Source organism: Myotis lucifugus, unplaced genomic scaffold (assembly GCF_000147115.1).
Source record: "Myotis lucifugus unplaced genomic scaffold, Myoluc2.0 scaffold_260, whole genome shotgun sequence".
In the NCBI taxonomy this organism is placed as follows: Eukaryota; Metazoa; Chordata; class Mammalia; order Chiroptera; family Vespertilionidae; genus Myotis; species Myotis lucifugus.
In genome coordinates this window covers 256,080-278,844 of record NW_005871308.1, presented here as the reverse complement: position 1 = coordinate 278,844, position 22,765 = coordinate 256,080, and the positions used below count along the sequence as shown (strand labels likewise).

The following is a 22,765-nucleotide window of genomic DNA, read 5'->3' as shown; positions in this document are numbered from 1 at the left end:
GGGCCCCGCCTCCCCCTCCTCCCCCGGGTTCTGCCTCGCGCGCGGGGGCTTCCAGGGGGCTGCCGGGCGGGGCGGGCGCGGAAGGGGCGGGGAGCGGCCCGCCAGCCCGGCACTGGCAGCGAGCGCCGAGCGAGCGGCGCGAGGGAGCAGGGAGCAGGGCTCGCCCCCGCGCGCCCGAGCGGAGCCTTTTGTTCCGGCGCGAAGTTAGCATGCCGGGCCCGTGACAGCTGCGGGCGGGGGCCGGCGGGCCGGCGGCGGCGAGGAGAGGCGGCTGCTTGACATGCAGCCCGCGGCGCGGCGGCGGCGGGCCGGGGACTGGCGGCGGGGGAGGCGGCACCCACAGCACGCGGGCTCCGCGGCCGGAGGGACAAACTAACTTCCCGAGCGGGACCGGAGGCCGCGAGGCCGGAGCCACCTGCCAGCTGCGGTGAGGCGACCCGGCCGCCGGGCGCGCGGCACGGCGCGGGGGAGTGGGCCGCGCTGAGCGAGCTCCGAGCTCCGAGGCCCGCGCCGCCGGGCCCCCCTCGCCTGGCTCTGCGGCCGCCGCGCCGGGCTGTGCTGGGAGCCACAACAATGCCATGATGTTTGGGAGACAGGAAGCCCCGGACTGGTCCCGAATGGAGGACTTCCTGTGTTTAAAGTTGCAGGAATATCCGCCGACCAGCCCAGTTCAATTGCAAACACGCGAACTAGGGAGAAGGAATGGCTAATTCAGACCAGCTGGACTCTCCAGGGGTGGAACTGAGAATAAAATGAGAGGAATTCTTAGGAGCTTGGGCTATACATGAAGACTAGAGGGGCTGTGCCATTGTTAAAGGACACGATCGGTATAAATCCTGCTTCCAACTCTCCTTGGATGAGAAGTGAGTGGAACTAGATATTGAATAAGACTTGTCAATATCAGGTGATTTTTTTATTGCTTAAATTAGAAAGAGCCGTGCTCTTTAAAAAGAAGCCATACAAAGAATTATTTTGTTTGTTGAATAAATTATACCACTTATCTGCAACTATGAGACTGCTAGCCTGTGAAAAAAAAGCTGTTCCTCTTAGAGCGTCTCCCAGGATGGTTTCAAAGTGGAACTTCCAGGCCTTTCTAGAGGGTAAATCCAGTTGGTTGGTTGGGATTATGAACATGTAAAGGAATTTTTAATTTACACAGAATGCATTTTTGGGGAATTCATGAAAAACATTTAAAAGGTTGATGGTTCGTTTTGATTGAAGAAGTATGGGTAAGCCACTCAGCAGGCCAGACTGTTTAAGGCGGAACCCCACCTGCCTGGGGAAAGGAGAGGAAGAGGATGGCTATATAGAGGATTGCTATGTTCCACAGCGGTCTATATATGACACAATGAGGATAAATGAACAGATTGACCAGGGGTCAAAGCTTAATCAGACGTCAAAAAGCACCATGGAAAAGATGGAAGGAAGTACTATATCCAGCAATGGTACCTTAGGAGCAGCATCTAATGTTTTTGAGTCTAGAGCACCAGAAGGCAAAAAGCTAGATGAGCGAATAATATTTGATGCACTGAAGCTAAGCAGTGATGTGCAGAAGTTGGCACCTGTGCCACCCAGAAGGCGACCAAATGCAGAACGCAAAGACAATGTTAACAGGAGATCATGGAAGTCCTTCATGCCACCCAATTTCCCAGAATTTGCAGAAAGGATGGAAGCTTCTCTCAGTGAGGTTTCAGAAGCTGGTGCTTCAAATCCTTCCTTGCAAGAGAAGAAGGAATCCAGTTCTGCATTAACAGAAAGTTCTGGCCATTTGGGCAACAGGGAACCTCAGTTAGAATCAGTAACTCTGGAACATGTGTCCAAATCCATAGGCATTCCAGAAGTGCAGGATGTGAAAAATGTAAGTGGAGACTGCCAAGACTTCAGATTTCAGCAGCACAGTGAGAGCTCTCCCCATGAATTCCAGCCTCTAGAATCAGAAGCTGCAGCACCAAGTGGTAACACAGATCTAATGCAGGAACACAGATTCTCAAGTGCAACCTGGCCCAGAGCCATGAAAAGTTTGGCTAAGGGAGGCTTTAGAGAGAAGCAGCACCCCCTTGGGGACACAGCTTGCACTGTGGAAATGCCACCTCTCTCCCCTTGCCTGAGTGAAGAGCTGTTGGATCCAGAGTTGCATGTTCTCATAACCCCCAGCCTAAGAGAGAAAACAGAGTCTGAACTAAAGTTTGAGGAAGATGAGCGATGGATTATGATGGAGGCTGAGGAGGAGTGGGAGGAGGAGAAACTGTCAGAGAGAGGAAAGACTTTTCTAATGGCAGATGAGAAAAAGAACAGCCTGGTGGATATTTTTGAAGAAAGAGAACAAGCAAACACTGTAGCAGTGGTAGAGGATGGGTCCCATTGCTCGGCTGCTGTTTTGGAGACTTTAGACCACCTAGCTCTTGGTCATATTTGTTGCTCTGAAGACCTACAGCCAGCTGAGAACCACGTGGCTTCTGTTCTTGAGGATACACCTCTTGATTACAGTTATATTCTCACAGGTGAGAGTGCTGTAGGTGAGCTGAAAAACAAAACTGCCCAGGAGCTAGAGGGCCTTGTTTCCAATTTAGAATACACTGTTGGTCCTGTCAATTCGGAGCAGCTCTCTGACACAGATTCAGTGCAGATGTTTCTTGAACTTGAAAAAGAATGTTTATGTGAAGAAGAAATAACTCCTCTAGTTGAGCAGGAGAACCAAGCTTCTGAAGGGCTGGCCCCATCCCAAGATACAGAAAATTCACTTGTAATTAGTAATTTTCCAGGGGCTGCCTTAGAAGAGGAACATGTAAGGGTGAAAGGTGATAATGCTGGATTGGATTGTGAATATTTTAATGCCCTGGATTCTTCTCAGGTGCCTAATGCTGTGGAACTTACTGCCCACTTTGATATCGTGAGGGACATTCCCACTGTTAGTGCGGAGTGTGAAAAAGTGCCTTTTAGCCCCGAGACTGCAGGGGAATTTAAGTTCAGACACCCAGCTGACCTGGAGTCACCGGGAAAGCTGGACCCAGGAGGATTGCCCAGCTCTGATTGCAGAGCTTCTCATGAAGAAAACCTATCAGCCTGTGAAGCTGAGCTAGCCAAAGAAAACGGCAGTTTGTTCCAGGTAGACTGCAGTCAGATTGAGGGGAATGTTGAGAGGTCCCCCCTCAGTTCTGCTTTTAGCTGTGAACTAACAGATATTATCTCAGGATCTGAAGTAGAGGTGTTATCATATGGTTCACATTTACTAACAGATGAGATTCATTTGGAAAATGAGGAAGGAGCTATTAATCAAGAAAACAGTCTGACTTCCTTGGGAACTGTGGACCCTTGTGAGTTGTCCATGGAGAAAGTTTATGGTGAGGCACAAGAGCTGGGTTATGAAGCCCAGCTTTTGGAGGACCAAGCCCTAGCACATTTTCATAGAGACTTCCCAGAGCAGGTCTTCCAGGATCTCCAGAGAAAGTCCCTAGAGTCAGAGATTCAGAGTCTGCACCTGCTGGATGGAGGACAGAGACATAGCAGTGATGGAGAGGGAACTGTGAATGACCTAAAGCCCAAGCTGAGTGGAGGGGAGACAGAAATGAGAGATTCAGAATCATTGCTAAATATCTTTATGGGGGAACAAGTTACCAAAGCTAGTAATACTGAACCAATTTTGGAGGAATGGATACCCATCCCAGAGAAACCTGCCCCAACTGCTGTAATGCCCACTGTAGAAGATGCCCTAGATGCTGCAGTGCCCACCCCAGAGGGAACTGCTGTAGCTGCTGTCACAGTGCCCTTTCCAGAGGAGGACATGCCAGTTGCTTCCGTGGTCACCATTGAGGCATATGTCCCAGCTGTTGCAGTGCCATCCACAGGGGAGGACATCCCAGAGGGCTCTGTCATCCCAGCTGCTCCAGAGGAGCCTGATACTGCAACTGTTAGAGTGCTCACCCCAGAGGAGCCTACAGCCCCAGCTGCTGCAGTGCCCACCCCAGAGGAGCCTACAGCCCCAGCTGCTGCAGTGCCCACCCCAGAGGAGCCTACAGCCCCAGCTGCTGCAGTGCTCACCCCAGAGGAGCCTACAGCCCCAGCTGCTGCAGTGCTCACCCCAGAGGAGCCTACAGCCCCAGCTGCTGCAGTGCCCACCCCAGAGGAGCCTACAGCCCCAGCTGCTGCAGTGCCCACCCCAGAGGAGCCTACAGCCCCAGCTGCTACAATGCCCACCCCAGAGGAGCCTACTTCTCCAGCTGCTGCAGTGCCCACCCCAGAGGAGCCTACAGCCCCAGCTGCTGCAGTGCCCACCCCAGAGAGCCTACAGCCCTAGCTGCTGCAGTGCCCACCCCAGAGGAGCCTACTTCTCCAGCTGCTGCAGTGCCCACCCCAGAGGAGCCTACAGACCCAGCTGCTGCAGTGCCCACTCTAGAGGAGCCTACAGCCCCAGCTGCTGCAGTGCCCACCCCAGAGGAGCCTACAGCCCCAGCTGCTGCAGTGCCCACCCCAGAGGAGCCTACAGACCCAGCTGCTGCAGTGCCCACTCTAGAGGAGCCTACAGACCCAGCTGCTGCAGTGGCAACCCCAGAGGAGCCTACAGACCCAGCTGCTGCAGTGCCCACTCCAGAGGAGCCTACAGCCCCAGCTGCTGCAGTGCCCACCCCGGAGGAGCCTACAGACCCAGCTGTTGCAGTGCCCACTCTAGAGGAGCCTGCAGGCCCCAGCTGCTGCAGTGCCCACCCCGGAGGAACCTGTCCCCCCAGTTGATAGTGTGCCCACTCCCAAGGAAACCCCCTACTCGAGCTGCTTGCAGAGCCTGCTATGGAGGAAAGTGTTCCCTTGCTGGGTGTTCCCCATTCCTGGGAAGATATTGTTCACACTGATTCCGGTGCCTATATCAAAAAGAAAGAACTCCCTTGTTCCTAGGGGGAGTCTTTCCTCCACTGGAAATGTGGGATCAAGGGAGAACCTTTGATTTCTTCCCGCATTTGGGATAAAAGAGGTGACTGGCACAGTGCTGCATGGGAAAGTGCCTCTGGCTACAACTGATGGATTAAATTCAAATGAGGTAATTGTTGCTCATTTTGTTGGGGGAGAATCATGAAGAGAAAGGGGAGATTTGCCAGTTCTCTGAATTGGTGGTGATTAGAAAGGCACAGGTAGTTCTTTCTTTGGTTCTCTTTGGGGCTTCTGGTATTTTCTGGTCTTTTTATTGAGTTTATGGGGGGAAATATGTCTTACTTTCACTTGGCAAAACTATAATTTGTTGTTTTTTTTATTTAGAAATAACAGAAGCCTAAGGAAGACAGGGATGTATACAGTTGTTAGTTTACATTTTGAAAAAAGATTATTAGCAGGAATGGGTGACTCTTTTTTTGAAATTACAATAAGCATGTTCTTTGCCTAAATCAAATTGATCAGTGATTATCAGCAGTCACATAGAGGCTAGGATATAGGTTTTGGAATGAGACCTGGGATACTTCTTAACCACTTTGGGAAAATTGGTTAGATGTCCTGAGTCTCCAGTTTCATCATTTGTTAAGGCAGAACCCTGTGAATTTTGTGAGGATGAAATGCCATAACCCATTGAAATCATCAAGTGTATTAGATTTCAGTCACTGTGAATATCCTCCCCCTTTCCCTTTCAAAGAGATATGTTGGTTAGTTGAAAGAATTCACCAAAGCATGTTGGGTTAAAGCAATATACAGATGTGCAAATTATGGTTTTTTAATATAAAAGCTGTTTATTAAAACCAAAATAAGTCATAATGTTTATGAAAAAGAGAGGTATTTCAGTCATCTTGTCAAACTTTGTGTCCTGAAGCAAGTCACTTTCCTTTTGTGTACCTCTTGTTTCTTAATCTCTAAAATAAGGGAGTTGGGCTAAATGTTCTCCTGGGTCTCCCAGCATGTTGGGTTAAAGCAATATACAGATGTGCAAATTATGGTTTTTTAATATAAAAGCTGTTTATTAAAACCAAAATAAGTCATAATGTTTATGAAAAAGAGAGGTATTTCAGTCATCTTGTCAAACTTTGTGTCCGTGTAAACTCGGGCCGATTGTAACTGCGTATTACCAAATATTTGTTTGTAATCCACCCTTTTGGTGGATTCTCCTGGGTCTCCCTTAAAGATTTTTAAATTCTTAATGTTAGAGAACAGACTATGTTAGGAAGCTGTTGGGAACCAGTGTTCACATCTTTGAGCACTCCCAGGTCAAAGGAATTTGAGATCTGCAGATTCTAGAGTTCACTGCCCTGCTGTCGTTTGATCAGTGGTAAGCAGTGGAGTGAAGGAGTTAAAAGTTTAGTCCTGGCCAGCTGGCTCAGTTGGTTGGAGCATTGTCCTGTACACCAAGAAGTTGCAGGTTCGATTCTGAATCAGGGCACATACCTAGGTTGTGGATTGCATCCCATACAGGAGACAACCAATAAATCCTCAGGTGAAGATTAATTTAAAAAAAAAAAAATGAGCCATAACCGGTTTGGCTCAGTGGATAGAGAGTTGGCCTGCAGACTCAAGGGTCCCAGGTTCGATTCCGGTCAAGGGCATGTACCTTGGTTTCGGGCACATCCCCCGTAGGGGGTGTGCAGGAGGCAGCTGATAGATTTTTCTCACTCATCGATGTTTCTAACTCTCTATTCCTCTCCCTTCCTCTCTGTAGAAAATCAATAAAATATATATTTTTTTAAATGAAAAGTTTAATATAATCTAATATAGCCAGGGGTTTCTGAGTGTGGAGGTGGTTTTGGTTTTACACTATCCTCAGGACCCCAATAGTACCTTCCTTGTAGTAGGCATTCACTGTTGATTGACTGACTGAATGAGTATTAATCTCCATGGATACTACAAGAAAGATGGGTTCTGCCCTGGTGGGTAGTTCAGTAGATTAGAGTGTTGTTGCTATATGCCAGAGTTGCGGGTTTAATCCTTGGTCAGGGCACATTCAAGAATCAACCAATGAATGCATAAATAAGTGGTACAACAAATCGATGTTTCTTTCTGTCTGTCTGTCTATCTCCATCTCTCCCCCTCCCTCTCTCTCTCTCTCAAATCAATAAATAAAAAATGGGGAAAAAGAAAGAAGGGTTGTTCGCTCATCCACTCCATTGTAGAGCCTTAGCTGGCTACAGTTCATTTAAACATGCAACTACCAGCAACAAAAAATCATTTTGACGGTGATCCATAAGCTGCCAATTTTGCCACAGATCCCTCCTGGTGGTACCATCTTGGGCTTCACCAATTATTTTGTAATGTATCATTCTATCAAATTAGAATGCATCACCTTTTAGATAGATGGGTTTGATTCGGTTTTCTGAGTTTTAGTGAATTTGGGATTAACACCAAGATCCCAGTGTCCTATCCAAAGTCACTGACTGGCATTATTAGTTATACAGAATATTTCTAGTATAAAGCCTACAGCAGTAGTCAGTGAAATACAGAAACTAAATTTATAAGGAGCCAATCAAATCTGCATAAAAGAAAAAATTCAGGGAAATCCTTAATATCAGTCTCTGGGATCTCTGTTTCCCCATCTACAAAATGAGTAGATGGAGCTACATAATCTCTTAAAGATCCTTCTAGCTACAGTAGGTTAGTCATTTCATGACATGTTCCTGTCATAAATGACAGGAGAAGGAAATAATAGCCCAGCTGCAAGGTAGTTCATCACCTTTGAAGTATGGTTACTTTATGGAATATCTGGAAGCAAGATGCCTACATCTTTGTGCAAAAGGAGAAATCTGCTCCATAGCCATAGCCAGGACTATTAACCAATAAGAATGTAGAGAGGCTATTTTGAAAGTATTTATTGAAACAAAATAAATGTCACTATCGAGTATACAAATCTTGCTAAATTGATTTTTAAAAAGTTTTTCCAAGATGAAAACTGTATGGATTTCATTTCTTCCAACAGGGTTTCTAGAGGAAATTGAACCTATCATTTTTTACATAAACACTTAGAACTCGACAAGTGATTGTATTCAGAATGTGATCTACAGTGACCTGCTTTAGATCCTCTGTGTATGTCTGTACAAATGTATGCGTGTATACATGGTTTAAGTAGATGTAAGCTTTTTAATAGCAATAATGAGAATTTGGTAAAGAAGCAAAATGTCAGAATTTGTTTGCTATTTCTATAGTGGGATCTAGGCCCACTGAGAGCAATGTGTAGTTACTTAAATGCTCTTCTCATTTATAGACTTCCTTAGTCTTATTTCCAATCACTGGGGAAGAAATAAACCTTTTGTATAAAATAGGGGTTCTATAAAATTAAAACTTGCCCAAAAAGTCTTTAAGCAAAAATTGGAGAGCCCCAGAATCTCCGTTCAGTGTTTGAATGCTTAACCGATAAGCAGAACCTTCATGGATTTGTTTGCTTTCCCTAATACTATTTCTATACAATGATTCATTTATTCATTGAATAAGGAATAAGAGATATATTGAATTTCAATTGTGGTGTCAGGGAAAGGATTTTAAAACTAAACCTAAAGGATAAATACAAGTTACTTAGCAAAGAATCAGAGGGAAGAACATCCCAGACAAAGGAAATGGAAGCTGGGAAGAACTTGGCATGTTAGAACTAAAAGACCAAGGGGCCAGGCCACAGCGACTAAGGGTTCTGAAAGAGTGCCTTGAAGTGAATCTAAAGAGGGGATGCAGTGACTGAGAAAGACATCCTCAAAAGTATCATACTTTAGCCCTAGCCAGTTTGGCTCAATGGATGGAGCGTTGACCTGCGGACTAAAGAGTCCCAGGTTCGAGTGCGGGCAAGGGCTCATGCCTGGGTTGCTGGCTTGATCCCCAGAGGGGGGCATGAAGGAGGCAGCTGATCAATGATTCTCTCATCATTGATGTTTCTAGCTCTCCCTCTCCCTTCCTCTCTCTAAAATCAATAAAAACATTTTTTCTTTTAATCACACTGGCTACTGTGTGTAGAATGGATTTAAGAAATCAAGGACAGTAGAGAGGCCTGCTAGGCTACTGCAATTATCCAGGTTGCTTGGACTAGAGAGATGTAAGTAGATTTGAAGACAGTTGGATGGATTCAAGATATATTTTAGTGGTAGAATCAACAAGACCTGACAATGGCCTCTATTTTAAGAGGGAGGGAGAGGAAATATTAAGGATGGCTTCTAGGTTCTGGTTTGTGCGACTGAGTGGATGGGGACAGTAGTATATTGTTGATTTAGGGAAGAACAGGTTTGCGGGGGGGAGTAGGAAGTACTGTTCAGTTTTGGAATGGTTAGGTTCAAGATGCCTGTGAGTCATTTGCATGGCAATGTTAAGAAAGTAGTTGGATATACATTTTTAAAATCATAAGCATTTATCACGATTAACATTTAAAGCCATAGGAGTGGATAGAATTGCCTAGATGAGAGTATAGAATGAGAAGAGGGCCCAGGACTGACATTCTTCCCTTATCCCCACCCCAAACACTAACATTTGGAGGTGTAGAAGAGAAAGAGGAAGAGAGCAAAGGACATCAAAAAGGATCAGTTAGGATGAAAACTGAGAGAATATGGTATTACCAAAGATAAAGGTGTTTTAAGACATTCTTTGGGAAATTTTCTGTTTTATGTCTCTGTTGTATCTTACGTACATCATGCAATAATTTTTACTAGTATTCTGCTGTGGGAAATGTCTGCCAGCTCTGGTTAGTTAATAATATGGCACAGTCCTATTGAAATACTAAGGAGTAGGAATTTTAATGTGTCTAAAAGCACTGAGTTTGCAAAACAGCTTTATTTGAGAGTTGAGAGAAGGGAGCAAGTGTTTTTCAAATTTACTTTCTTTAATTATTCTGTTCACTTGTATTCAAAATAAATATTTAGGTAGCATTTTCTTGGAAGTGCTTTCATATATTTTTAACTTTCTGAAAAAAGATGAGAAAAATACCCGTATCTGTCAACACAGTCCATAGAAAGGAGGTAGGAAACAAAGGAAGAAATCTAATGCTTCTATAGGAAATATTCATACACAAAGTAAATTCAAATTTCAATAACAGATTTAGCTGTTATATAAAAGAGATTACGATACTTACTTTTCTGTGCCATTCACCTTATTATCCAATAGAATTTCTTGCCAAAGTGGATCTCTTCTCTATCTGTGCTTAAGTATAGTAGGCACTAGCCACATGTGGCCGTTGATCACATGCAATGTGGTTAGTGTGACTCAGGGGCCGGATTGTTAGTTAAATAGCCACATGGAGTTGCTGGCTACCATATTAAGACCGCGCAGAAAGAATATAAATGTCACTCGTACTGTGAGACAAGATTTGATTGTTCAGTGGACTGGACATCCTTCCTCTGTATCTTTGGCTGTCTGCTTTCGTTGCTTTTCCAACCCCAACCCCACCACCACCATTTTCTTGCACCCAAGCAGTTAAAACATGGAAGTTTTGTTTTGTCTTTTTCCCCTCTGCTCTGACTTTTCTTCAGTGAAAACATCTTTAATACAAAATGGAATCATGGCACTTGCTTTTTCTGGGAACCGTGTTGTTGTGGGGAGATAGTCATTTTTAGCTGAACTGCCTTGTAGTGTTGCCTAACAAAATATGGTGTAATCAAATTATAGTATAAAATGAAGCCCACTGGTAATTTCCTTTGTAACCTTCCTTTTTAGTGTCCCCTGGGGCTTTCCCTCCCTGGTGACTCACTTATCCAGCCATAGACCATTCTTTCTAGAATCACTTTCCTAATCTTAGTGTGATCTGTGGTCTCATATAAACCAAAATTAGTCTTATCCAAGGTGAAGGAATTCTTTTTCACATTTATTTTGTTCTCTTCTATTTTCTGTCATCCTTCAGTCTTAATTGACTCATCTGTCTTACTGAAACTGAAGGAACTTTTTGTGGAAGAAAAAAGGGTGGGAAGATATCCAGATTGGTGAAATATGGCTGACTTTTATCCTCTGATGATGGAAAGAAATCTGATCTTAGGGACAAATATTTATTTCATTATTTTCCTTAAAGTGGCAAAAGTATTATTCTCTCCTCCTTGGTTCCTTTAGAAACCTCTAAGTCATAATGGAGTGTAACTGCAGTAGAAACATGCACATTGCCTCTTACACTTGTTCACATTGTTTTAAAATGCTGTTGTTTTGTGGTAACATGGATATATAGTGTCATTTTAAAAGTATTTTATTTATATCTGCATCTTACTCAGAGTTATGTATTTGAAGTTGTTAAGGACATTTTCCAGGATTGGCCCGTTTCCCTTTGTAATTAGAGAAATACTGTTTCAAGATTATTGTCTGTGTGTGGTCTGTGGCCCTGGAACAAAATGGAGTTAAATGGCCACAGGGGGATTAAGCTAAGAGGTTGGCATTTTTCATACTGTTAATATGTTTTGGCTAATTGAGTTATTAGTCCTAGTCAGAGAAGAGCATTGCATGTATCAGTGGTCACTTAAAGCTTTTCCCCAAGGTATTTTTAATCTAAATAGTAGTCATTTGGTATCATTCTTCCTTTTCGGATTGATATATATACATCACATTTACTTATTTCTTCAGGCTGATGCTTCTCTCTTCTCTATTGATTTTTACTTTAAAAATTAAGCAAACAGATTAAAGTGGGGGAAAAAAACCATGAGTCTCCATTGGGTTAAAGACCTAAGTAGTGCGATAGCTCTGTAATTACTTGTCCATAGGTGGTCATACTGAAATATGAAACTACACCCGGCAGGTGTGGCTCAGTGGTTGAGCATCGACCCATGAACCAGGAGGTCCAAGTTCAATTCCTAGACAGGGCACATGGCCGGGGTTTCAGACTCAATCCCTGGTAGAGGACATGCAGGGGGCAGCCTATCAATGATTTCTGTCATCATTATGGCATTTCATGTCATCTTCTAAAAGAGAGAAAAGAAATATGAAACCACGTGTTTCTTTAATAGTTTCTTATAAAAATGGCTTGTTTTCACTTTTTATTCTTGCCCTCCTTTGTTAAATCATATATTTCCCCAAAATAACCTGTCGCTGTGGTATAGAGGGTCTGTTTGCCTTGAGATTAAATCTTCTTTGGCTTATAATTATCTAGATGTTTCAGAAAGAACAGGTGGATCCTCTTCAGATGAAATTACAGCAGGTGAATGGACTTGGCCAGGGATTGATTCAGAGTGCTGGAAAAAACTGTGATGTGCAGGGTTTGGAACATGACATGGAAGAGATCAATGCTCGATGGAACACACTGAATAAAAAGGTAAGTGGTAGGGGGAGGGCAGGAAGTAACAAGTACACTGGGAATGGAGGACAAAGAAAAGGGACATCTAAATATAAGGTTTCCCTGAACATAAATAAAAATTTAGCAGTTGCAATCTGTAGTTACGTAAAGGGGTCAGTAGTAATTTAAAAAGCTCCCTTCTTATAATGAGCCTCTATGTCTGTGATACAGGTTGCACAAAGAATTGCACAACTACAGGAGGCTTTGTTGCATTGTGGGAAATTTCAAGATGCCTTGGAGCCATTGCTCAGCTGGTTGGCAGACACTGAGGAGCTCATAGCCAATCAGAAACCTCCATCTGCTGAGTATAAAGTGGTGAAAGCACAGATCCAAGAACAGAAGGTAAGTGAGAATGTTGAGACAGTGAATTGTAACAGCCGCAGAGAATGGCAGACAACACATTTGCTTATAGTTTAAGGAGCATGGTCGGGAGTTTTAGTAAAATCCTCACATACTTTGTGTGATCCTAAAAAGAAAGTAGGAATTTATTTTTATCATCTTACCTTAATGTACTAGCTTACTGTGGCATGTATTAGACTGAATAATCCTATCTAATAAAGACAGAATATGCAAATTGACTGTCACACTGTCACAAAAGATGGTGGCACCCAGTCCCCCAGTCCTTTCAGCCCCGCCAGGGGTGGCAGGCTCGTGGTGCGGCCAGACCTGCCCTCAGCCCCGCAGCTGCCCAGGGCGGGTCCGAGGCGCAGGCAACCAGGGCTGACAGAGGCTTTCGCTGCCAGCAGTGGCAGCAGCAGAGGGGTGATGGGGGCATCGCCTTCCCCTGATTGCCGGGTCACCTCCCGCCCCTGAGGGCTCCCGGACTGTGAGAGGGGGCAGGCCAGGCTGAGGGACCCCCCTCTCCAGTGCATGAATTTTCATGCCCCGGGCCTCTAGTTTTACATATCCATGTATCCTATTTCAACATTTCAGTCATACCTTTATCTTAAAAATGTTTTTGGTGTTTTCAGAGTCAGCGATATTCTAAATAATGGATATATCATGTATAATGTTTAATCTAGATATGGGGTTTTTTTGGCTTAATTTTAATTTCAGTGTATTTTTCTCCTAGTTCAAAGTAAGTTTCCTCTTAGTCACATAATGGCAGTTCATTGCTCTATTTAAAAACTTAACCCTACCAGACCGCTGTACCGATTTTTCGGTAATTTCCGAATCTGCCGCTATACAGCTGTACCTAATTTTCGGTACTTTGCCTAGACCTATTTTCTACAATGTCTCCAAGTTCCATCTTATTCTAACCACTTGTTTGCATGTAACTAACATTTTTCTGTATCATGTTGGTTTTTTCTCTTTAATGCTCAGGAGCCCAGGTATAGGGGACAGTTAGGTTCAGGGCCTCAGGTCTGGTGTGGTTAAGTGTATGAAAAGTTCATATGGATAGTAGGAACTATTCTGTATATCTTATGTTTTTGCCTCAAGGTGGAAAAAAACACCTGTTATTCAAGTAAGCTTAGGATTTAATGGGGTTGGGATTTGGGATTTTTTGTTTGTTTGTTTATTCTTAAAGTGACCCCATGTTATCACTTTTCATTCTCTTTAAACATGTTTAAAATAGTTGCTCCAGCGACTCCTAGATGATCGAAAGGCCACAGTAGACATGCTTCAAGCAGAAGGAGGCAGAATCGCCCAGTCAGCTGAGCTGGCTGACAGAGAGAAAATCACTGGACAGTTGGAGAATCTGGAACGTAGATGGACTGGACTGCTCAGCAAGGCAGCAGCCAGGTAACGCCAGGGTGATTTTGAGACCGGGTCAGAGGAGGTTTGTTGTGTCCTGTTATTTACTTGCTGTCACTGAGGTGCTCTCAAAGCTCCTGGATGCTTCATGCAGTGCTTTGGAAGGTGTGGAACGGCTTCTATCTTGAAAAGGGATACATTCTTAGAGGTGATGCTCATAATAAAAAAACTCAGAAATGAGCCTTAACTCCTGCATACATTTCTCAGAACTGGAAGATTCATTGCTCTGTCTTATTCTGCTGCAGATAGTCGTGGTTCCAAACGACAAGACGCAGACTCCTACAACCCAGCCACTTATTTTCTGAGTGTTTGAAACAGATCTTTTCCCTTCATATTTATAAATAATGTTTTTGATACTTGGAATTAAAATTTATACTATTTCTTTTCTGTCAGCTTATTCTAATATTAGATGTATTCGCATCGAGGAGCAGGTCTGTGGTTCTGTTAAATGTGTGCATTCAAGAAATGCATGAACTTTACTTCAGTAAATGGCCAGAAGACAGGCCTCCACAGCAGTGCTTTCTCTTCCCACAGCTCTTAGTTCCCCAGCGTCACTTGAGCTTAAGTCATATGGATGTCTTTGCTTTTAGCATATACAGTTCCCAGTTTTAAAAATAAACGCTAGCTAATCAGAAATCATTATGAGAGTAATAGAGTTGATCATTTATTATTGTAACCTTTCAGTTGTCTAGATAGCCAGTGGCAATCTTCAAGTAACTTCTTCTTCAGTCTCTTCTACCTGCTTTTGGCTTACTTCTTTCTTTCTTTCTCTTAAATTTTTATTTATTGATTTGAGAGACAGGAAGGGGGAGAGCGAGAACAAGAGAGAAATACCAGCCTATTGTTCCACTTATTTATGCATTCATTGGTTGCCTCTTGTATGTGCCCTGACCGGGAATTGAACCCACAGCTTTGGTGCATGGGGACAATGCTCCAATCAACTGAGTTACCCGGCAAGGGCTGGCTGACTTATTTCTTATCTGAGTTTTGCAACTCAGATACTTATTTTTACTTTCAGACTGCACTGCTTTTCTTCTCTCTCTCTGTACATTTTCACCAATATTGCCAGTAATCTTCCAGTTACCTAGGCTTAAAACCCCACCCAATTGTTACCCTTCTCACCTGCCCCAACTTTGTGTCTCACACCTACCAGGATGCTAATTTCTATTCATTTTACTTCTACAGGGTCTTCCCAGTCACATACCTCAGTTCATGACTTAATGCGTTTTCACTTGTGCTAGTTCACATGAGTAGCTCGTCTGAGGTAGCTTCCAAACTAATCACTCATCACTCTACTGTCACTTACCCTCAGGCCTTTGCCTCTTTGCATGCTCAAAGACATTTAATAACTCCCTGTTGCCTATAAATAAAATCTAAACTATTTAACCCAACATTCAAAGCTTTCTACTATTTGGCCTTAACCTACCTTTCTTAGTTTTCACTATTCTTCTCAGTCCTTATATTGTAGGTAAAGAAAATCCTATTTTGTTCTCCAGTATCTTCTGTCAGTTTCCTCATTCTGTCTTGGCTGGTGGTTCTGCATCTTCCATGAAATACTTTTGGCCATCTTCCCTTCTGTAAAGCTTTTCCTTATTCCTCAAGCATGAGTAACCTCACCTTCCTCCTAACTGCCATAACTCTTTATCAGTGCCTGTACTGTTATGGTCATTATTTTATGTAGTGCTTATCTCCCAAGTCCATAAGTTCACTAAAGTCATGATTTGTTTCTAATGTATCTTTTTATGACTCATCTTCTACCCCACCCAGTTTTATCCTCCAAGCCTAGCACAGTTTCTAGGCCATTATTTTAAAGAAAAATGCCAAGAGCAACTTCATTTGTTAAAAGACTTTTATTTCAATTTTTTTTAAATATATTTTATTGATTTTTTACAGAGAGGAAGGAAGAGAGATAGAGAGCTAGAAACATCGATGAGAAACATCGATCAGCTGCCTCCTGCACATCTCCTACTGGGGATGTGCCCGCAACCCAGGTACATGCCCTTGACCGGAATCGAACCTGGGACCTTTCCGTCCCCAGGCCGACGCTCTATCCACTGAGCCAAACCGGTTTCAGCTTATTTCAATTTTTAATACTGGATGATTTTTGATGCCTCTAAATTATTTTAGCTATTCTCTTTGCTACTCTAAGTCTTGTGTACATTGAGTTCTTCAAACTTTCAGATTCAAAATTAGAGATGAGTCAGAAAGACATAGAAATTATTTGCAATTCTAGTTTGATATTAATCTTTAAAATAATGTTTAGTTATATTAAAGATATATTTTGAAGGCTGGCATAAATAAGAAAGGCAATCTATACTTTATATTGACACTTAAAAATGGCATCTAAAAATACATTTTTCTTTATATTCAAACATAATTGAATATCCAGATAATTAAAATGGCAACTATTTATATTTAAACCATTTCTTATTAAAATAAGTTTGTATATTTTATTGATTTTTTACAGAGAGGAAGGAAGAGAGATAGATAGTTAGAAACATCGATGGGAAAGAAACATCGATCAGCTGCCTCCTGCACATCTCCCACTGGGGATGTGCCCACAACCCAGGTACATGCCCTTGACCGGAATCGAACCTGTGACCTTTCAGTCCGCAGGCCGACGCTCTATCCACTGAGCCAAACCGGTTTCGGCTAAACCATTTCTTATTAAAATAAGTTTGTCCAGGTTCTTGCCGGGTAGCTCAGTTGGTGAGAGCATCATCCCGATACACCCCGATACACCAAGGTTGTGGGTTTGATCTCCGGTCAGGGCACATATAAGAATCAACCAATGAATACATAAATAGTGGAACAACAAATCAATGTTTACCTTTCTCTCTCTAAAAATCAATTTAAACACACACACACACACAGTTTGTCCATAGGACCTGGCACAAAGTAGCTGCTCAATAAAGGTTTGCCGAACTAAAGTGCATCCTATGCTCCTGGGCCTTTTCAAATGTGACGTAGCATTTATCTGTTCTTAATGATTCAAAGTCATCACTATGCCTTTATTATTAATCTGTATGCTAATAGAGTTCTGGGGTTGTTCTCCTTACTAGACTGCCTCCAATATTCAGGTTTCCTCTCCCCTTTGTAATCTGTTTTTAATCTATAGGAAATTTGAAATCCAAGCTAAGTATGGATGTTATATAAAATAAAATTTAAGATTCCAAGTGAGCTATATAAAGTCCATAGTTCTGCCATTTGTGTTGGCACATTTAGCTAGTCTGGTTTTTTTGGGTTTTTTTTTTTTTTTTTTCTTAAATCTGGATTCAAAGTTATATTCTGGGCTTGAAGTTACTAGAAGACTCACTGGATTAGGGAGGCAGGAAGGGAGTTCTAGTTCATAGTCTGCCTTCGAATTTCAGATGCTCTCTTCTCTTCGCTCATAAGTGAAGGTAGTAGTGACAGAGGGAAAAATGAGGACTGGTGATTTTTCAACTTGTTTAAACTTTATTTTAGTCTCATGTTCAGATAATGCATGAGCTACATTGCATAGGAGAAAGAGTGTTAGAAAGTCTGATTCTCATTCTCATGGTACTATTTCTACCCACTGGGTGCCTGGGAGGAATCTCTGTAGGCTTTCAGGATTGATTCTCTCTTTTGGAATGGTGGGATAATTATTCTGCCTGTACTGCTAGGTTATGGCAGAATCAAAATAAAGGTAATGCTTATGAAAACCTGTAAAACAGCAAAGTGCTGTGTATGTGTGTTCTGTTTACTGTTGATATTTAAATGTACCTAGTAAAGATTGGTCTTTTATTGACTATAGTACTGTTATCCATCTTAATGTGACTTTTTGCCTTAGCAGCTTCTTCTGTATCTTTGTGTAGGCATAAACAGCTGGAAGATATCCTGGTTCTGGCCAAACAGTTTCATGAGACAGCTGAGCCTGTTTCTGACTTCTTATCTGTCACAGAGAAAAAGCTTGCTAACTCAGAACCTGTTGGCACACAGACTGCCAAAATACAGCAGCAGATCATTCGGCACAAGGTAGGAAGTAGTTATGGTAAATGAAAACAAAAAACTGGAATCAGAAATCCTGGAAATTAGAAAACTGCCTGCAACATGCTACCAAGATGTATTGGGGAGGGGGGGGGGGGGTTGAAGTTCAAAACATGGTCAGATTATTAATTGGAGTAGTCACATCCTTGATAGATACTAATACGCTACCATCATTTAAAAAAAAACAGCTATTGTGTTATTTTTGCCCTTCAATAGGTAAACTTTTTGTATTGTTAATTTATTGCATCACTTGGTCATTGTTTCATGTTTACTTTTCATTTATTTTGTTTCTGTTATTCATTTTTTCCATTTGGATTTCCAGGCTCTGGAGGAGGAAATAGAAAGCCATGCAACAGATGTGCACCAGGCAGTCAAAATCGGGCAATCCCTCTCCTCCCTGACATGTTCTGCAGAACAGGGTGTGCTCTCAGAAAAGCTAGACTCATTGCAGGCCCGGTACAGTGAGATTCAAGACCGGTGCTGTCGGAAAGCAGCCCTGCTTGAACAAGCACTGTTTAACGCTAGACTGTTCGGGGAGGATGAGGTGGAGGTGCTCAACTGGCTGGCTGAGGTTGAGGACAAGCTCAGTTCAGTGTTCGTAAAGGATTACAGACAGGATGTCCTGCAGAAACAGCATGCTGACCATCTGGTATTCATGTTTTCCATTCTTATTGTTTATGTTGCCAGTTATTTTATAATTTTGATTCATGTTTCTCTTCATTTCTTTGCTTTTTTATTCCTACCATTTCAACTTTATGTACAAGTGCATACTTGTTGCTTAGAACTAAATCTATTTTCTGACAAGTCCCTGGGAATACTTGCACTTCAACTGAATCAGTAATTCTAGACGATGATCCAGAGTGTAGTCAGGGGTTATCTCAATTCCAATTCAGGTTTTACATCCTTTGGTAATGTATCTCACCCAGTTTCCATTCGAACAGAAGCATTCATAAAACCAGATTGCCTTAATAGTTCCCAAGGTTTGATTATATAGCTATAACTTTAAAAATATTTTGCCGAAACCGGTTTGGCTCAGTGGATAGAGCGTCGGCCTGCGGACTCAAGGGTCCCGGGTTCGATTCCGGTCAGGGGCATGTACCTGGGTTGTGGGCACATCCCCAGTGGGAGATGTGCGGGAGGCAGCTGATCGATGTTTCTCTCGCATCGATGTTTCTAACTATCTCTCTCCCTTCCTCTCTGTAAAAAAATCAATAAAATATATTTAATAAAAATAAAAATATTTCTAGAATTTATATGATCAGATTCCTGGGATTCTGCGTCATCTTAGAAAGAATAATTTGCTCTTTTCATTTTATCAAATGAAATTCATTTCATGAGATTTCTTTGGGGATGGTAAAAATAGACAAAGCAAGGGGGGGGGGTTGTTGTTATTGATCATCTAAAATTCTTCTGCTTCATTGATTTCAAATATTGAAAGTTTTTAACCAGGATTTAAATCTGCCTACTTCTTGCTGACTTTCTTCTTTTGAAATTTCTGTCTTACTCTTTGTTTTGGACATAGTAGACATTTTTCTGAATTCTGCTCTACCTTTCTTAGGTTCAGGTTTGGTAGCAATAGATTGTAAAGTTGATTTAATCCTAAAACTCCTTTCATCCAGTACAAAAGAAAGCTTGCCTATAAGTATCTGATTTAATTATTTTGAATAATTAATAGTGTAACCAAAGATATAATGAAAGAGTCAAATATCTGATGTTCAAACTAAACTGGTATTCATCTCCTTACTTTAAATTTCATCTCTTAAAGGTCTCATTTCTTTCCCTTTGTCGTGCCATAGTTTTAGGATTAATGGTATTCTTTCCTTTCAGGCTTTAAATGAAGAAATTGTTAACAGAAAGAAGAATGTAGATCAAGCTATTAAAAATGGTCAGGCTCTTCTAAAACAAACCACAGGTACTTTGAAAAGTGCATCTCTCAGCACCTCTATATGTTTACAATCACATATCCAGGGAAATAGCACCCTGCATTAGCCACTTCTCTTTGGATATAGAAGTTCAGTATTCACTGATTATCCTGCCATGTCCTTACCATGTGTGCTTCCCTGACCCCCCCGTCAGCCAGCAGCCTGGGTTTCTATTTCCTGCTAACCCTTATGAAAACTAAAAGACTTTGTGTCTCACATCTGCTTATAGATGATGACTCCCCCTGTCCTCTAATATGTTGAATGCCCGCATTCACTGAAAGGTTTGGGGAACGTCTAGAAACACCTGCAGATGAACTCAGATCCTAATAATCTCAGAAGTGGCTTCTTTATTTTTTTAAAATAATTCTTTATTGTTGAAAGTATTAAATATGTCCCCCTTTCTTCCCCGTTGTTCCCCCCAGCCCACCCCTGCCCCCAGCCCCCTGCCCCAGGCCTTCACCTATTGTCTGTGTCCATGGGTTATGCATATATGCGTGCAAAGTTGATTACCCCCCGCCCACCCACCTTCCCTCCGAGATTCTGCATTCTGTCTCATGCTTCTATGTCTCTGGATAGAAGTGGCTTCTTTATTGATTAAAACGTTTATTTCCCTCCTGTCTTAGTGTGGGATGCTAGGTGAAATCACTATCGTAGGAAGAGAGCATCTATAAAATGTAAGCTCTGATTTGAAGAAAGGAGGATTAAGAAACTCGCTCATCTCTAGAAGGCGACTCCCTCATGTTCTCTTAAATATGAATAATTGTATGTGCCTTCCCACAGGTGAAGAGGTTTTGCTTATCCAAGAGAAACTAGACGGAATAAAGACTCGCTATGCAGACATCACAATCACTAGCTCCAAGGCCCTCAGAACTTTAGAGCAAGCCCGGCAGCTGGCCACCAAGTTCCAGTCTACTTATGAGGAACTGACTGGGTGGCTGAGGGAGGTGGAGGAGGAGCTGGCAGCCAGTGGAGGACAGTCTCCCACAGGGGAGCAAATACCCCAGTTTCAGCAAAGACAGAAGGTAAGCTGTCATTTCACACTAAAAGGAAAAGGATTCCTCTTAGAATCCTTGCATTTAAATTCTTAAGTTTTATCACTAACTCTACCTTAAATCTAAACCAAAAATGTTTGTTTGCCTCCTTTCTTATTTACTCATGGACAGTAAGACTGTACATAAAGGCAGGCCACGTGTTATATCTGAAAAAGAAAAAAAATTGAATCTCGATGTAGCTGGTTTGGCTCAGTGGATAGAGCATCAGCCTGCGGACTGAATGGTCCCAGGTTCGATTCTGGTCAGGGACACATGCCTGGGTTGCGGGCTTGATCCCCAGTGGGGGGCGTACAGGAGTCAGCCAATCAATGATTCTCTCTCATCATTGATGTTTCTGTCTCTCTCCCCCTCTCCCTTCCTCTCTGAAATCAATTAAAAATATATATATATTTTTAAAAGATTGAATCTCAAATCCCTAGGAAGTTTGCTTTTGTATAAAACACTTTAGAATTTGCTTTCATGATTCATTTGTTAAAGTGTGCTGCATGGTTATGTTTGATTCTCTTGCAGGATCTAGTGCAGTTCTGGATGCACAGCATTAGGTACTTAAAATGCCTGAGAGTAAAGCACTGAAGTAAGGAGGAAAAGGAAAGAAGCACTGATAGTTTTATGCAAAGAGAGCTTGGCTCAAGAAGTCGTACAGACAGTTCTAAGCAGCAGCTAAGACTAAAATCAGGCTTGGAACCATTGAAAAATCTGAGACAATAAAAAATAAGTAAAGGAAGGAGGTCAAAGCCCTGCTGGGATATGTGGCAGAGACACCACTTTCCACCCAGCACAGCTGCTAATGTGCTTAATTTAGCAAGGTCTGGCCTGAAAACTTTTTTCCCTCCTTAGGAATTAAAGAAAGAGGTCATGGAGCACAGGCTGGTGCTGGACACAGTGAATGAGGTGAGCCGTGCGCTCTTGGAGCTGGTGCCCTGGAGAGCCAGAGAAGGGCTGGATAAACTTGTGTCGGATGCTAATGAGCAGTACAAGCTGGTCAGTGACACTGTTGGACAGAGGGTAGAGGAAATTGATGCTGCTATTCAGAGATCACAACAGGTAATGTTTATAAACACCTCTGCATTACTATATTTGGCAATGGAGATATGTGTGTGGAACGTCAATTGGGGAAAATAAAAGGAGACATATGTACTACTATTTGTAATACTTTAAACAATAAAAAAAAGAAAAATTAAAGTAAAAAAAAAAAAAGAAACACAAAACTATGACCCACATAAATATAGGCTCAGGAGTAGGAAAAATGAGATGAAGGTAAATCCAATGCAGTCCTTTCAGTGATGGGAAGTAATTGGTAAAGGTATGTAAGGATGGATTTGGTTTGACCCAAATTATTTGACCCATTTGAGCAGAGAACTTTGGGAAGAGTCTAAGTGCCTTCTCCTTAGCTAATGCCCTGGTACGAGGCAGGTGGTGATGGGAGTAGATTATACCTAGACCACAAGATCCAAATGCATCACAATCTTAGTTTGACATACTCAACTGTTTAGCATTAGATGGAAGAGGGGAGGGAACCAAGAACTATAATTACTACCAAATATGCCTACCAAAATAGCAGAGCCATCCAAAATAGTACCCTCCCAAGTAAACACAGGTGTCATATTGCACTCCATCTTTTTTCCTTCCCACTTGAAAAAGTTACTGGCTTTTCGTTGTAGCAGGAATGCACCTAATTAATATGCCATGGTATAAAAATAATATTACATGATTCCTTGGGTTCATAGTGATCAATAATTGCTTTGTGAACTACACAGAAGTTTGCTCTGACTGCAAGTGCATTCCAGTATGTCTTGATTAATACCTCTAATCTTGGCCAGATAATTGAGCATAAAATTATCGTGCTTGAG

General features: G+C 42.3%; 2 protein-coding genes across 7 annotated transcripts in view; both read left to right on the top strand.

Annotated features, from left to right (window-relative positions):
• The window catches only part of MACF1 (microtubule-actin crosslinking factor 1), a 167,666-nt gene that overhangs the window by 99,438 nt on the left and 45,463 nt on the right, over positions 1 to 22,765 (top strand). For all 6 annotated transcript variants that reach the window (XM_023762771.1, XM_023762770.1, XM_023762769.1 and 3 more), the window contains 8 exons: positions 11,996 to 12,157; positions 12,350 to 12,520; positions 13,755 to 13,921; positions 17,770 to 17,929; positions 18,264 to 18,590; positions 19,769 to 19,853; positions 20,644 to 20,885; positions 21,753 to 21,959. In XM_023762771.1, the coding sequence (XP_023618539.1) occupies positions 11,996 to 12,157; positions 12,350 to 12,520; positions 13,755 to 13,921; positions 17,770 to 17,929; positions 18,264 to 18,590; positions 19,769 to 19,853; positions 20,644 to 20,885; positions 21,753 to 21,959 (1,521 nt within the window). The remainder of the gene's footprint in view (positions 1 to 11,995; positions 12,158 to 12,349; positions 12,521 to 13,754; positions 13,922 to 17,769; positions 17,930 to 18,263; positions 18,591 to 19,768; positions 19,854 to 20,643; positions 20,886 to 21,752; positions 21,960 to 22,765) is intronic.
• On the top strand, positions 884 to 5,106 carry KIAA0754 (KIAA0754 ortholog). The gene is given in 6 exon segments (XM_023762775.1): positions 884 to 4,274; positions 4,277 to 4,677; positions 4,679 to 4,750; positions 4,753 to 4,848; positions 4,850 to 5,057; positions 5,060 to 5,106. Coding segments are annotated over 6 exon segments (3,873 nt in total). The 5' UTR covers positions 884 to 1,225.